This window comes from Lissotriton helveticus, chromosome 8, assembly GCF_964261635.1.
Source record: "Lissotriton helveticus chromosome 8, aLisHel1.1, whole genome shotgun sequence".
NCBI classification, from domain to species: Eukaryota; Metazoa; Chordata; class Amphibia; order Caudata; family Salamandridae; genus Lissotriton; species Lissotriton helveticus.
In genome coordinates, this window is record NC_136069.1 from 72,674,583 (window position 1) to 72,691,194 (window position 16,612).

At 48.7% G+C, this 16,612-nt stretch overlaps 1 protein-coding gene across 6 annotated transcripts in view; it reads right to left on the reverse strand.

The window, feature by feature from the left end:
* Nucleotides 1-4,322: 4,322 nt before the first annotated feature.
* LOC144771467 (potassium/sodium hyperpolarization-activated cyclic nucleotide-gated channel 2-like) overlaps nt 4,323-16,612 on the reverse strand; it is a 1,987,727-nt gene continuing 1,975,437 nt past the window's right edge. For all 6 annotated transcript variants that reach the window (XM_078655897.1, XM_078655894.1, XM_078655895.1 and 3 more), the window contains one exon: nt 4,323-5,248. In XM_078655897.1, coding sequence (XP_078512023.1) covers nt 5,214-5,248 — 35 coding nt within the window. In that variant the 3' untranslated portion in view covers nt 4,323-5,213. The remainder of the gene's footprint in view (nt 5,249-16,612) is intronic.

The window sequence follows — 16,612 nt, forward strand, 5'->3', positions numbered from 1 at the left end:
CTCCGGTATCGCGGCCCCCGGTACTAGAAGAGGGCCGCCGCGACGATACCCACAACAGCGGCACTTCTCTCACGCGGCACCGGGCCGCAGCGGTGATTTCAACCGCGCTTCCCCAGGTACCCGGCAGCGGCGGTGATCTTCTTGCGGGCACAGCATGGGGTAGGCTCCCGCCTTAAATTAAATTCACACAGCGGCGCCAAAATGCGGGCTAGGCACCCGTGGCGTTTCAGCTCCACAGTTCCTTCTTGGGCCACAAAGCATCCAGGGCCCTGGGGCTCAAAGGGGCTCAGTGCTTTCAGCACACACATCGCTTGAAGGGCTAGCAGCACTTCGGGGGCCTGGCAATCAGTCCTCTTGTGGGCCACACGTCGAACAGCACACACAGCAGCAGTTCCCAGGGCAATACAGCGCTTGACAGGTATACGCTCCCAGACTATAGCGCTTAGCAGGCAATCAGTTCCTTCAGGCCAGGCAGCACTTCTACAGCACTGCGCAGGGGGTCGGACAGTCCCAGCAGCAAGCCCAGGGGTCCCAGGGTAACTCTTCTCACCTCCTGGGGGGTCCAGTCCACGACACTCCTTCACTTCTAGGCGCTTCTTTGCGCAGCGCTTGCGTGGCGCAAGATCCCGGCAGCTTCAGGGACCTTGGGGGGCCCTTCTTCTTCAGGGGCCCTGGGGACAGAGCAGTAGGCACTACTGGGCCAGGTCAGCAGGTAGTGGGGGCATCATCAAAACAGGGTGGTAGACTTTCACCATCCCCACTGCAGCGTGGCTCTCCTCCTACACAGCAGCCTGAACTCCTGAAGTGGGGCTTCACAAGCCCTGGGGACAGTAGGGGGGTTCTGGATGGGTGCAGGGTCCAACACCAGGCCCAAGTGGCGGTATCCCCTTGCAGCAGGTCCCCGCACATTCCTGTCCCAGCTCTGTCTCTGCACATGGTGGCACATCCCCCTTACTTATACCCTCCTCCCAGACAGTGCCAGAGCCTTCTAGAATTCTATGGCTAACTGGTCTAAACTGGCTCAGGGGGAGGAGTAGAGCAACCTGGGTGCCAGGCTTCCCTCCAAAAGCTAGGGGTGGCTGGGTACCTGACAACTAGACTGCTAACCTCCTGCAGTTAGGTGGCACAACGCACAGCCTTGGCAGCCATTACAGATGCAGCCTTTCAACAGGGTACATTTTACACATTGACAAGTGCTCACACCATTGCATGACATTACACATAAACATGGTGTCTCACACCACACATGGCCTATAAAGTAACCTTACCACGGGGGAGACATCCTACAATAGGGGGGTAAAAGTGAAAATTTGGGGGGGGAAAAGGACCAAGTCCAACACCCTTTCTGCATGATGTTGATGCAGGTGAGCAGCCAAGGATTCCATTACGATGGCAAAAAGTAAGGGGATAACTGAAAACTTGGCTTGTGCTCCTAGTGACTAGAAATAGTTCAAAATGAGCCCATTAAGATGCATGCGCACAGTGGGCAGGGTATACAGAAGCCACATTTGTGCGAGGAACCTGGTGCCAAGGCCCAGCCTCTGCAGCAGGGGAAAGAGGTATTCCCATTCCAGCGTATCAAACACTATTGTGGCGTCCTGCAGAGCGACCGTGCCTGAGATCTGCGGATGTATATGGTGCAGTACTGCAAAGAGGGAGCACAGGTTGTGGGACATTTATCTACCCTGCATAATGCTGGATTAGTTGGGCCGTACCATTATGGGCAGTAATAACTGCAGGCGGTTTGCTACTATTTTTGCATATATTTTTTTGTCTGTGTTTATCAAGGATAAAGTGCATCCTGATACATGTCCAGGAGTTTGGGGGCTAGGATCTGGGAGTGTTCCTTGTAGAAGACAGGAGGCAGCCCGTCGATGCCTGGGGCTTTGTCAGGGGGCAGGCTGGCGATTGTCTGGTGTATTTCATCAATAGTGATGGGGGAGTTCAAGAACTCTGATTGGGCATCAGATTGCGAGACCAATTGCACAGCGTCCAGATACGTCTGGAAGACCTCATCGTCTGCTATTGGGTGGTAGAGTAGGGGTGAGCGAAGAATGCCGCCCTTGTCTGCAGGAGGTTAGTGGAAGAGGAGAAAGCGCAGCCCTCCATATCTAATAACCCAGTTACATGGGCCATGGCGTGCAGTTTTTGAAGTAGACGAGCAAGAGTCCTCCTGGGGCTGTCTCCCTCCCCATAGCTACAGGCTTAAGGCTCCTTGTCCAGGTAAAGAGTCTCATTCAGTACTCAGACATCTTGCTTCGGATACCAGCCATTGTGATCGGATCAGTGGAGTGGCTGAAGTCTAACTCCATCGCTGCAATATCAGCAGCTAGTCTTGTGAGCGTGACCCGGATATCTCTGAGGATACCATTCTGCTTGAAAATACATACGCCCCAAATGATGACTTTAAATGGGACCCATAAAGTGGAGGGTAAACAGACCGAATCAGTATTCAGCTCAAACTACTCTAAAATGGCCGCACAAACCTCTTCGCAAGGCGCCTGAAGGTAGCTGCCAAGGGGAATGCATGAGGGAGAGTGATAGGCAATTAAATAGTGAATTGTAGTGGGGCATGATCAGAAAGGGTGTGAGGCAGATGGTTACTGGACGATGTCCACTGCTGCACGTCTCTGGGATTTAGCCAGTAGTCATTTCTGGACAAAGCTTTGTGTTGCATCGATAGGCAAGTGCCTGCGTGAGCCGCACAGTGCGTGGATTGCCAAATATTTATAACGTGATTATCAGCAATCAGTGTATGAAAGGTTTTAACTATGCGGGTGGGGGCGTTGGAAGCTGCCGGCTGTGTCAAGTGAGTCGTCTAGGGGGACGTTAAAGTCGCCGCCCCATACCATCGTCTGGGGGGCGGAGTCGACAATCAGATGCCATATCTTAGCAAAGAAATTAGGGTAATCAGCGTTAGGCCAGTAGATGGTGGCCAATGTTACAGGATAATTATGTAGTGTGCCCGCCAATATGACATAGCATCTAGCCTTATCATTTAAACAGTTATTTGTTTTCCACACAAGACCCTTCCGTATGAGAATGCTGACCCCTCCACCCCCCGGCATAGCTAAGAGTAAGTCGAGGAATAAGTCACCCCCATCTCCTAGTAAACAGGCTGGGAAGAGGACTTTGGCTAAGTGAGTTTCCTTCAGGCAAGAGATATCGCATTCATGTCTGATCAAGTGAGAGTTTATCAGTCATACCTTTCGCCCATCATTTAGCCCACGCACATTCCACGTTAGGCAGGTGACTGTGGACATTTTATTTACTATTAGAATAAACTTAAATAAGTGTGCACCATATATTAAGCCAACCTCCTACATTAATGTCTTTTTTAAAGGGGGAGAAGTCTTCATAAGTGCAACATTCCCCTTTACACATCTGTTTACTCACAGTACCCATCTTCTAAGTTGCTTAAGAGTTCCCCAGTTTCAAAATATTAAACAATTTGGTAGACCATCTTTGTGCACAGCAGTGGTTAGGCACCTGCAGAAGGATGCCCATCGAGCATTGAGTGTAGTTCCAGTGACCAACACCTGCTGCAAATGGCCAAAGGGTGTGTGCAGTGGAGGTTGGCTGCCTGCTGACGGAAGGGTACAGGACCTTGCTTTAAGAACAGGCCCTGCAGCCAACCTCACACACAGCATGGGTTGGGTGCCTGCAAAGTGCAGGACCGTGAGGCAAGGCTCCTCAGACAACCCCTGTTTTGCTTGGCCTATGGCCTTGCGCTGCAGGGGTTGGCTGCTTGCAGAGAGCTGGGCACAAGGCCAATTTAGAATATGAAAACAGAAATTCAATTAAACAAACAAAGGTTAAAGTGAGGGTCTAGGTATCTACCTGGTTTGAACAATAAAAAATACAAACACCACTAAAATACCACAGTTATAATTTAGTCAATTAAGAATAACGTGTTGCCCTATCATGCAGTCCTTATGACCTCACACGCTACATCATTCATGACATATTAAAACCTATGACATTGATGAAATCACTCATTATATTTCAAGATCAATATTGTTCAAATTACTAATAAGAACCTAATAAGAACCTTGGTCCCCAAGGTAACACATGAGATCATAAGTAGTTCATGATGGGGGCATAAGTTATAGTTCATTGACTAAACGTCTCCTGTACTTTTGTTTAACCTAAGTTCTTGTCTCATTTCAGCACCTAACTTTAATGTCACTTTAACATTTGTTTTTTCAGACACTGAGGAAAATAGTGACATATTTGCAAGAATACAAAGCAAGTTTTAAGATGATGCGTGTGAGCACAATACTAGTATAACTAACATTAAATGAATACATATAAAGAACTGGTTTATGTGATTCAGCCACTTTTTTTATTAAGGAAAATAAAAAGACAATTCAACAGATTTGCAGATGATTATAATAGTTCAGAATTAAATTGCAGCAAGGCTTCAATATGTAGGAAACAAAAGATTTAGCACATCAATACTAATCGAATTTACATACACGGTTATAAGTGAAACACCAACTATCAAACATTTAACTAATAACCCACATATGTCACATCCAAATACTGCAGTCTGTATAATAAACAACCATGCACTCAACCATATCAACTTTTATTTCTTAGAGCTCAATGAACGAATGACTCCTCCTCTGTAAAATCAAGAGGCCTTGTCTGAATCTTAATTAGGTCAGGGCTCTTCCTTCCACCAAAGAGTAAAATCCAGTGAGGCTTCCAGGCATCTACAATGAATATGTACAAAGGAAATGCACACGTGATTTTTAGTGGTAACTATGTGCACGTTTATTTGTCTTTCTGACTAGATTGTACTATTCTATGGGTCCACAGAGCCCATTTTAGCAGTCTCTTTTTGTTATACTTTTAAGATCTCGCTAGACCAAAACTCGCCACAGCCTGCTGCTTTCATTTGAATTGCTCACTACTGCTGAAGGCGTACAGTGTCTTGTTTTCAGACATAAATATATTCAACACTCCAGATGCTAAACTCTTTACACACTATCTTTCAGCAACGTATTGACTTGTAGACTGCTCCAGAAAAATACTTAATTCGAAACTATCTATGAGCAAACTGTTAAACTGTTAAACTGCAAGAGAGGAACTATTTACACAGAGGTTGGGAAGCGCCTCTTTACAAGCACTGGAACAGTTCATCCGAGCGTTTATAGCATTTGAGATCACTGCCAAATGGTGTGTATATTAGCATTGGAATTTCTTCTTTATTTACTCATTGTTTGCTTTTCTAGCTCAGAATCTGTAAAAAAGAACAAATAGGAAATTAAAAATCAACTGGTGTGCTACTAAATACAGGATGACATTTTCGAATGTTATAAATATGTTATAAGTTACAATCAGAACTTTCTTGAAGCATTCATATTATACATAAGTGACAGGAGATGGATAACCGTACGTAGAAGAGCCATTAGCCATGCCTCACTATGGCAGCTCTAGGAGACCCACAGTGAAGGCTGACAGTATTCTGTTAAGAGAGAAGACATCTTTAGACAGCTTGTGGAAGGCAAACATCAGAGTTTCGCTGTGAGTTCGGCGGGGAATCCAGATAAGGCAAAGCTTGATACCCCTTGAAAGGGGGCAACTGGTTAGATGATTAGCATGGATTCTAGACAGAGACAGCACTTAGAATATACACGAAAAGTCAACATTAAAAGAGCTCTTTAAAAACATTTAACCATGATTTAATGCAGATTATCTCAGTTTAATAGTGAAGGAAAGTCATGATTTTATTAAAGATTCTAGGTGAATATTATGCAGACTTTCCTTGCTGCTTTATTTCACAGTAACCACCATTTCAAAGCAAAAGTACGTATCCTGCTAAGCTGCCTGACTAGACAGGAAATGAAACAAAAGAAAGACAACAGGTTAGTCCATAAATAGAAGCTCCTTCACATCTCTGGCTTTTCTTCTTGATACTATGAAGTCATAGTTCGTGAATGAAATTAAAGAACACGAACAAGAGAAACCCTAGAAGATACAGGACGTCATCTTTTGCAATGCTCTGTAACCAATCTAATGTCAAGATCTTGCACCTCCAACACCCCTCTCAGCACGCTGTCCTTTAGATCGATTAGGATGTTGTAGGCATATATTAAACTGGAACTAGGTAAGAAAACAAAACAAGAGATATGAGATTTCCGTACATGGGGGTACTAAAACAATGGGATGCTTGCCTCTGTCTTTAAGAAAATTAGGACTTTCCTTCACTCTTAAACTAGGAGAATCTGCATTTTATTTCAACACCTGAAGCTCTATTGTGCCGTGGGGCTGCCCAGCAACCCGTACAGTCACCGGGTAGGGAGGTCTGGTGACCGGGCCCTACTCCCCGGACTCAGGCAGCAGGTGGCGGCAGGTACACACAATATGGAACGGGCCGAGGGCAGTGGTGCCCAGCCTGGCCGCTCCTGGGTCGCAGAGCAGGCGGTGCTGGGTTGAGGGAGCAGAGGTGGCAGCGGCATACAATGTCCATGGGGCGAGAGGCGATCCGAGACAAAGGAGAGAGGGAGGCAGCCTGCTTTGCCACAAGGAACTGCGAGCAGGGGGAGGAGCGCGGGGAGCCCCACTTGACCGAGAGGGAGGAGGCAGACATGTGTGGGAGAGGGAGGGTAAATGTGTCGAGCAGGGAAAGGCAGAGTATGGGGGTTATACCTAGCACGAAGTGACACAGGCAGAGTTCTGAAAGGACAGGAGAGATGGGCTAGGACATAGGACAGAGAGAAAGGCGAAGAAGAGACGCAAACTAGGGGTTAAAAAGAAGGGCACTGTGAGAAGTTGGCCTGGCATATGATGTCCACTATTCTAGGGACACCTTGCACCAGTCCAAACGACCCTTATTGATGGTAGGTTTAAGACAACCTTTATAGAAAAATATCCTAGTGGTAGCTGTGGAGAGCAGCCTTCAGGCTAAGTCTTGAAGGAATGTAAAGCAGCTTGTTTTACCAGTTTATAATCTCTAGAATGATCAAATGAAAGTACACCACACAAGGTATATATATAAAATATATGTATTTATTCTAAACACAACCCCTCTAGTCTCTTTATGAGGCTAGAGGCAAAAGTACAATACAGCAACTTAACTAGCACACAGTAAATTAGCACAGTATACGTTTTGCCCTAGGGGCCTCACAAACCATATACTAAGAAGGTGGTATAAGTACCGCTCTCAACACCGAGACCAGGCCTACAGACTGTAGAAAATCTGGGGCAACCAGGAACCACCCAAGGTAGGGACGCAGGAGACTCACAGGTGACGCGTGCAGTGTCTAAACACAGCTGCGAATCAACATTGACTTCTATGGAGAAAGTTTAAGTTACAGTTTTAAAGTTTAAGGACACTTAGGAGTGGACTACAGTAAAACCCTTTCAGTAGTGGACACTTCGAGAGTCAAGACCCACGGGAGCACCGAAGTACTCATGTTACCTCACCCAGGGAAGCCGGGTGCAAAGGTGTCTTTTCGTGTCGGGTTTCGTCGTTTGATTCCAATGGAGCGCTGCAAAGAAGTGCTGCAGGTGTCCAGGAGAAGAGTGTCCGGATGGATCCAAGGGTGGATCGGAGATCTGAAGAACATGAAAGCATAGGAGACAGAGTCTGGGTCACTAGCCAGTGACCAGGAAGGCGACAGGAAGATGCCAGCCGATGTCGGGTGCTTTCAAGGGAAGGAGGTGAAGCTTGACTCTTCAGCCACGAGGTCCAGGAGGCATCAACGACAACCAGGAGCTGGATTCCAGCTGTCCCACGTCGGATGTCGAGTGCTGCAGCGTCGGTATCCAGATTGGACCCAACAAGCCTTGGCAACAGCAACCCACGCAAGATGACTGGATTGGCTTCGGTGCAGACCCGCAAGGTCTGAGGGACTCACCCTTGGGAGGGGAGTCAGGGCACGTCTGAAGCAACCAGGGAAACCCTAGAAACAAAGTAGATTCCTTCGTGGGGACCCACTATCCAACGGACTAGGCATCCCGAAGGCGCCTTGAGCGAAAATGCTGGAAGAGGTCACACGGAACACTCGTGGAGTGTAGGCCCACAATCTTCGAGGCAAAAGGTGCTCAGAGCTTGGACTACAAGTAGCCCAATGCACAACTTTGGGAAAGCTCGGGAAGTCGATGCACTAGCAAATGTGCAGGATGTCCAGGAGTTCCGGTCCCACGTCTCTCGTGATAGCTACAGGTCTGAGCTTTGCTGGGGATTCGTGTCAGCCTCGGAGATGTCTGGAAGGCCGTGTCCTGTGTCCCAGATTCTTCGGGATCCATCGGGAGCCTTGAAACTGCAGACCGGCAAGATGCTTCTTTGGTGCCTGCTTGAACAGGGGAGTCACTCCTTGACCCCAAGGGAGATTTCTTCCATCTTCCAGTCGATACGGAATGTCGAAGGTCCAAGATTTATGTTTCAGAGTTTTCTTCCAGGGTAATCTAAAGCATCAGTGACTGGGTTCCTATACTTCTACTAAATTTAGGGGTTGGACTAAATCTAGGGTCCCACCTATGGGAGGACCTGGGGAGGGGGTGGTTACACCCCTTCCCCTTTGTCCAGTTTCGGGCCAGAGCTGGGGCTGAGTGCCCCAGCAACTGGTTTGAACTGGGAAATGCATGTGACACCTTGTGTGCCCCAGGCAGTGTCTGAAAAGCATTCACTGAATGCAACCCACCCTGCCCCAATACACTAAAGCCTGTCTGGGGAGGTGCTGGCACCTCCCTGGACAAGAAACCTATTGTCCAGGCCTCCCCTGCCGGAGTTTCGTCCAGCAGCAGGAGGTCAGACTTGTGTCTGTGGCAGCAGCATCCATTTTGTGATGCTGAGGCTCTTTTAAACATTTAACGGGTAAGTAAGTGTTCACATGTCTTCTCCCTCTAGAAGGGGGAATTCTACCCCCGCTGCCAGAACTGGTGTGGGTGGGGGGGGGGGGGGGTAGGATTTCAAAGGGTTTGACACCAAACACAACATGTTTTGATAAAACCATTCCAAAGTTAGCATTAACCGCGAGGATTATAATGCACTTAAGAGTATATGGTATGGCTTTATCATAGAACAGCTATAAGGAAGGGATTCCAAAAGCTGCAGAGGAGCTCAACTCATGCTAGGGCACCCTCTCACACAAAACCAAGCACTCTGCCTTCAGGATTGTCAAGCCTGCCATAGGAGTGACTTATAGGTTAATATGTGTCTATATATATAGGTTGTCAGGTACCCCACAAGGCTTACCTTTTGCTTGCGAAGTAATCCTGCAGAGACGACAAGAGCAATCGCCCCTGTACCCACCTTACCCAGTGGAGAAGATGTACCAAGCAGGGATGGAGATGGGACCAGGGAAGGAAGCTAAAGATGATGGGAAGAAGCCCTTATGATCAGGAGAGGACGTATCTTGACTCGGGAAGGACCGTGACTCCAGCTGGCAGGGAGAGAAAGGAAGACCTAGTTAGGATGGGCACTATACCACCCAATCCTACGTGCACCTCTACACACATACAGAACAGTTGCTACCTGGCAGCAGAAGCACCATGGATCTAGAAAACATCTTTAGCCAAGAAAAGAAAGTGGTTCTCCAGCGCAGTCAGCAACACAAAAGTAAGCGCTCCAGCGCGGCATAGGCAAAAGCAAAGTAAAGAGCTCCAGCGCGGTGTATGCAAAAACCAAGGCAAAGTGCTCCAGCGCGGTGTGGGACAAACCAAGGCAAAGCGCTCCAGCGCGGTGTGGGCAAAGCAATGTAAGCGCTTCAGCGCGGTGTGGGGCAAAGCAAGGGAAAGCGCTCCAGCGCGGTGTGGGCAAAGCAATGTACGCGCTACAGCGCGATGAGGGACAAACCAAGCAAAGCGCTCCAGCGCGGTGTGGGCAAAGCAATGTAAGCGCTTCAGCGCGATGAGGGACAAACCAAGGCAAAGCGCTCCAGCGGAGTGGGGGCAAAAACAATGTCAGTGCTCCAGCGCGATGAGGGACAAACCAAGGCAAAGTGCTCCAGTGCAGTGGGGGCAAAAACAATGTCAGCGCTTCAGCGCGGTGAATGTATCTGGGGATAAAGGAGGCAGGTTCGGGAGAGGCGTGAGGCCCAAGAAACCAGCTCTGCTGAATGCCAAGGAACTCCCAGCAGGAAACAAGCAGAGCACCCCCGTTGGGATAGATAAACGGGTCTCTGAGCGAGAACGAGGCAACGCTCCTGCGCATTCCTCGGATTACTTGCTTGGCGGTCTTTAATCCATAGCAGGTGGGTCAGGAAAGATTCTGGCGTGTATTCGAAGCGCCGAACCGGCGGGAACCGCTGCAGTTTATGGGGATTCCCCCGGAACCGCTGGTGCAGTGGAGGCGGTACCTGGTTGCGGAACTAGACCGCAACCTGTCGTTCAACCGGAAGTGAGAATTTACAGTCCTCCGTATGTGTGGAGAGGTCACCCAGTGCGTCAAAACGCAGCAAACCATGACATAGGTTGATATAGGTATACTATATCTAAGTAAGGGGTGCTTACACCACCTTACCCAGGCTGCAAGTGCAAACCTTTGGTGCAATTTTGGAAGGCTTCCCAGGGGTGGCATAATACGTGCTTCAGCCCCTGGTAGGCCTCTGGGGTATCTATGTCCTTGGTACTTAAGGTACCATATACTAGGGACTCATAAGGGTGACCCAGTAACCAATTTGGTGGGTACCTAAAGTACAGGTAATTAATTTAGAGAGAGAACAGCTAGGCTGTGGTCCTGATTAGCAGGGCCACAGCCAGACTAAAGTAGAAAAAACAGTGAAACACAGCAAAAAGTGGGGGGTAACCATAGGTAGCTGATCCTACTCTTCTACAGGTACATGCAAAGATGAGGCAAGCAGGGGAGGGAAGAGAGAGCACTGGCTGGGGAGAGACTAGGAAGGGGGTTTATAAACAACGAGGGGGAACCAAGAGCGGACGATATTTAACGGGGTCCAGTGTACATGTCCGGAAGACTAGTAACACAAGAGGGGTACAAAGTTCCCCGATGTGAGGGAAGAGGACAAGTGTGTGTAGAGAGTAGAAGAAGAGAAGAAAGGGAGGGGAATTCCCTTTTTGGAACTAAAACCCTCACACACCTAGCAAGCTAGATGTCATGCTTCATCATATGGGTTCTGCTCCTCGTCAGACTGGCGCTGCAATGTCTGACGGGCACCCGTAAAGGGGCTCTTTATCGGAGATCTTTTGTTCCAGCCATATGGTGCATGTGGGTGAGAGGGCAAGTGAAAGTGTAGTCGTGAGATAGTGGTGAGTTAAAAAAGGTGGGTCAATCCTCAATGAACTTTATTGGCCTGGCTGACGCCCTTGATTAAAATAGTGGGAGGGGAGATATGTGCTGAGGAGGTTCAAAGCAAGATACTTACAACCCTCTGGTCAGGTCAACATGTTTCTTGCCCAAATGGCAATTCTTCAGGACCTAGGTGTTCAGTACTACACAGTGAAAAACTAAAAATAAAAGTGTATTACAACCTTATTCCTTGAGGTCAGTAATAAAGCAGGCCAACAGTCGCTCTGTCCTGACCAGATGGTGGGGGTAGGTGTTATCGGCTCTGACCGCACGGCGAACGGGTACCTGACCCATACGTGCAGGTCCCACAGGAGCAGACTGCGGGGCGCCTTAGGATTTTCCTTAGGGTCGCATCAAAGCGGCAGGACCTGTTGGCCTGCTTTATTACTGACCTCAACCCCTCTTGTGTTACTAGGAAGGGGGTTTCACAGGCAGATGTCTTGGAAAGGGAGAACTAAGTGGAGAGGGGGAGTTAGGAAGCAAGAGCCAGTCGGGTTCTAGGGAAAGAAACAGCCTGGATGAGACATGGGCCGAGTACAGGGCAAAATTGACAAAACACACAGAAACCAGACACAGAGCAGGGAAATAAGATCAGCAGAGGAATAGACAGCATGAGAAAAGACCAGGGCTCGAGTTGGGGTACACGCAGGAACACGACGTCCACCCACTCTTTTCACAGGGTGGACGCCCTCCCCCCTGCCAAGAAGCTGGACCCCACAGAAATATGCTGAACGTGTCCGGTGTAATTTTCAGACACCAGGACACGTTCAGCACATGACGTCATGAGGTCATTTGCATATTGTCAGTCCCCCCACTTCTTTTTATAGGACTTGTGCAAAACATTGCAAGCAGATATCTGAGGAAAACAGAAGGCAAAAGAAAAAATACGCAAGCTGCATATAAAGCTGCATGCTCGCCATGAAACTGAAAGCGTGGGTTAAAAAAAAGCATTTGACTCCGTAATTGCAAAAAAACCAAGGAGGAGGGGCCATCACACGCTGTACTGTGTGATAGCCAAACAAAAGGTTCTCTGGGTGAAATCGCCAGGGTTGGAATTAAGCACGCAATGGAGGGGCATTTACACAAATGTACCAAAAGCAAGCCAGCATTTCTGAATGCCACAGATGGTAACCAATGGCAATAGGTGGGAGTGCCAAACTCCACAGAAGAGATATAACAAGTTGATCGAAGCTCGACATAAAAAAGAAGAAAGGAGATAAGGCAAGCTAGGAGATCGAGTGGAAGTGGACAGGGATAAGAAGAGGTGAGAGGAGGAGATAAGAGTGCATGGACATAGCCGATAGAGAGGAATTATAGGTAGAATGATTGGCCACAAGATGCAGTGGCACACATGCCCAGGGGTGCAAGGAGCCCTCTACACCCCAGTAATGGGTAACTTTAATAACAACTCAGAGATGTAGGGGGAGGGGGAAGGTTATTTTTTTCTGGTTTTGCCAATGACACCCTTAATGTGCCACTGTTTTTTGTAGCTTGCACACCGCACATGCTTGCATATTAAGTTGTTACTTATCTTCAGTGTAGTGCACAAAGCACCTTTATTGCTGCACACAGAGGAAACAAATTAGAGGGACATTGCTCACCACTCCTGGGACTTTTCCCCCACTGGGAGGTGGTGTTCTTTTTGGACACTTGGGATCTTACTTGTAATTCCCATAATCAAAACACTCGTAGTAGTTGGGAGGTTTTGCTCATGACTCTTGTCAGGGTAATTCTTCTTCTGGAGGCCATATTGGGAATGAGACAGAAAAGGGGGTGATGATGAACAGAGTGTCTGAATTAAGCAGACCACTCTTACCCAGTCCAAAGATCAGGGCTTGATCCATCGCCGTTTTTTAGCTCACTGTACCATCCCAGCTCAGAACCTGGCTTTATGCAAATTAGTCTGTTCCTGTCCCAGTGCATGATGGGAACAGGGCAAACCAAACTACCAAGCCAATTCTTATACTGGGAAGGAAACAAGCTTCCGGGGACCGGTTTCTGGCATTTCAGCCGTCGTTGGCCCGGCTTGCTTGAATCCTGATGGTGCAATGAGCAAGGGGGTGAATTTGCATGTAGCCAGGTTCTGAACTGGGATGGTGCAGTGAGCTAAAAAACGGTGATGGATCAAGCCCTGATCTTTTGACTGGGTATGAGTGTTCTGCTTAATTCAGATGCTCTGTCCATCACCACCCCCTTTTCTGAATCGTTTTGGCCACTATAGGAGTGGAAGGGTATGCTCAGACATGAGTCCCTTGCTCACTGCACCATCAGGATTCAAGCAAGCCGAGCCGAAGACGGCTGCAATGCCAGAAACCGGTCCCCGGAAGCTTGTTTCCTTTCCAGTAAAGAATTGGCTTGGTAGTTTGGTCTGCCCTGTTCCCATGATGCACTGGGCCAGGGACAGACTAATTTGCATGTAGCCAGGTTCTGAACTGGGATGGTGCAGTGAGCTAAAAAACGGTGATGGATCAAGCCCTGATCTTTTGACTGGGTATGAGTGTTCTGCTTAATTCAGATGCTCTGTCCATCACCACCCCCTTTTCTGAATCGTTTTGGCCACTATAGGAGTGAAAGGGTATGCTCAGACATGAGTCCCTTGCTCACTGCACCATCAGGATTCAAGCAAGCCGGGCCGAAGATGGCTGCAATGCCAGAAACCGGTCCCCGGAAGCTTGTTTCCTTTCCAGTAAAGAATTGGCTTGGTAGTTTGGTCTGCCCTGTTCCCATGATGCACTGGGCCAGGGACAGACTAATTTGCATGTAGTCAGGTTCTGAACTGGGATGGTGCAGTGAGCTAAAAAACGGTGATGGATCAAGCCCTGATCTTTTGACTGGGTATGAGTGTTCTGCTTAATTCAGATGCTCTGTCCATCACCACCCCCTTTTCTGAATCGTTTTGGCCACTATAGGAGTGGAAGGGTATGCTCAGACATGAGTCCCTTGCTCACTGCACCATCAGGATTCAAGCAAGCCGGGCCGAAGACGGCTGCAATGCCAGAAACCGGTCCCCGGAAGCTTGTTTCCTTTCCAGTAAAGAATTGGCTTGGTAGTTTGGTCTGCCCTGTTCCCATGATGCACTGGGCCAGGGACAGACTAATTTGCATGTAGCCAGGTTCTGAACTGGGATGGTGCAGTGAGCTAAAAAACGGTGATGGATCAAGCCCTGATCTTTTGACTGGGTATGAGTGTTCTGCTTAATTCAGATGCTCTGTCCATCACCACCCCCTTTTCTCAATCGTTTTGGCCACTATAGGAGTGGAAGGGTATGCTCAGACATGAGTCCCTTGCTCACTGCACCATCAGGATTCAAGCAAGCCGGGCCGAAGACGGCTGCAATGCCAGAAACCGGTCCTCGGAAGCTTGTTTCCTTTCCAGTAAAGAATTGGCTTGGTAGTTTGGTCTGCCCTGTTCCCATGATGCACTGGGCCAGGGACAGACTAATTTGCATGTAGCCAGGTTCTGAACTGGGATGGTGCAGTGAGCTAAAAAACGGTGATGCATCAAGCCCTGATCTTTTGACTGGGTATGAGTGTTCTGCTTAATTCAGATGCTCTGTCCATCACCACTCCCTTTTCTGAATCGTTTTGGCCACTATAGGAGTGGAAGGGTATGCTCAGACATGAGTCCCTTGCTCACTGCACCATCAGGATTCAAGCAAGCCGGGCCGAAGACGGCTGCAATGCCAGAAACCGGTCCCCGGAAGCTTGTTTCCTTTCCAGTAAAGAATTGGCTTGGTAGTTTGGTCTGCCCTGTTCCCATGATGCACTGGGCCAGGGACAGACTAATTTGCATGTAGTCAGGTTCTGAACTGGGATGGTGCAGTGAGCTAAAAAACGGTGATGGATCAAGCCCTGATCTTTTGACTGGGTATGAGTGTTCTGCTTAATTCAGATGCTCTGTCCATCACCACCCCCTTTTCTGAATCGTTTTGGCCACTATAGGAGTGGAAGGGTATGCTCAGACATGAGTCCCTTGCTCACTGCACCATCAGGATTCAAGCAAGCCGGGCCGAAGACGGCTGCAATGCCAGAAACCGGTCCCCGGAAGCTTGTTTCCTTTCCAGTAAAGAATTGGCTTGGTAGTTTGGTCTGCCCTGTTCCCATGATGCACTGGGCCAGGGACAGACTAATTTGCATGTAGCCAGGTTCTGAACTGGGATGGTGCAGTGAGCTAAAAAACGGTGATGGATCAAGCCCTGATCTTTTGACTGGGTATGAGTGTTCACCTTAATTCAGATGCTCTGTCCATCACCACCCCCTTTTCTGAATCATATTGGGAATGAGACCCTCTCCATAGTGTGTTATTTTGGGGGCCTTGAGAAAACTCCTTCTTTTAATCTCCCCCTCTTTCTTCTGATGGGAATCCTGACCACCCTTTTGGGATTTTCCCCCAGATACATTCTTGGACACTCTGATGCTGACCCAGAGGTCTGCTTCCTCAGAAAGCTTCCTGGGGACAGAAAGCTTGTTATCAACCAGGTGTCAGCGCAGCTCTGGAAAACACATATCAAGTATGTGCTCCATCAAAATCAAGTGATATAGCCCTGAAAAATCATCTACCTGGCTGCCCCTCTCCCAGCCCTGCAGTGCCTTGATAGCATAATCTAAAAAATCCACTCATGTCTGCGATGAGGTCTTGTGGCTGGCCCTGAACTGTTGCCTATACTTTTCAGGTCTCAGTCCAAAGTTGCTGACTAATATGGCCTTCATGCAGTGTAGGATGTCTATTTCTTCACTACCAGTGTTAACAGTGTATCCCTCCACACTGTAGGCATCAATCAGTCAATCGATCAGAACATTTGTATAGCGAACTACTTACCCGTGAGGGTCTCAAGGCGCTGGAGGGGGGGATGCTGCTACTGTTCGAATAGCCAGGTCGTGAGGAGTCTTCTGAAGGTTACCAGGTCCTGGGTTTGCTGTAAGAGGGTGGGGAAGGTGTTCCAGGTCTTGGCGGCGAGGTGGGAGAATGATCTGCCACCGGAGGTCGCTCTTCGGATATGGGGGACTGAGGCGAAGGCGAGGTCGGCGGAGCGGAGCTGGCAGTGGGGGGTGTAGAAGCTGAGTCGTCTGCTGAGGTATGCTGGTCCGGTATTGTGGAGTGCCTTGTGTGCATGGGTGAGGAGCTTGAAGGTGAAGGGGAGCCAGTGCAGGTTTCTCAGGTGGTGAGTGATGTGGCTGCGGCGAGCGGTGTCGAGGATCAGGCATGCGCAGGCATTTTGAATGCGTTGCAGTCGTTTCAGGAGCTTGGCCGAGTCTCCTGCGTAGAGGGCGTTTCTGTAGTCCAACCTGCTGCTGATGAGGGCCTGTTTGACCGTTCTTCTTGTTTCTGTGGGGATCCACCTGTAGATCTTGC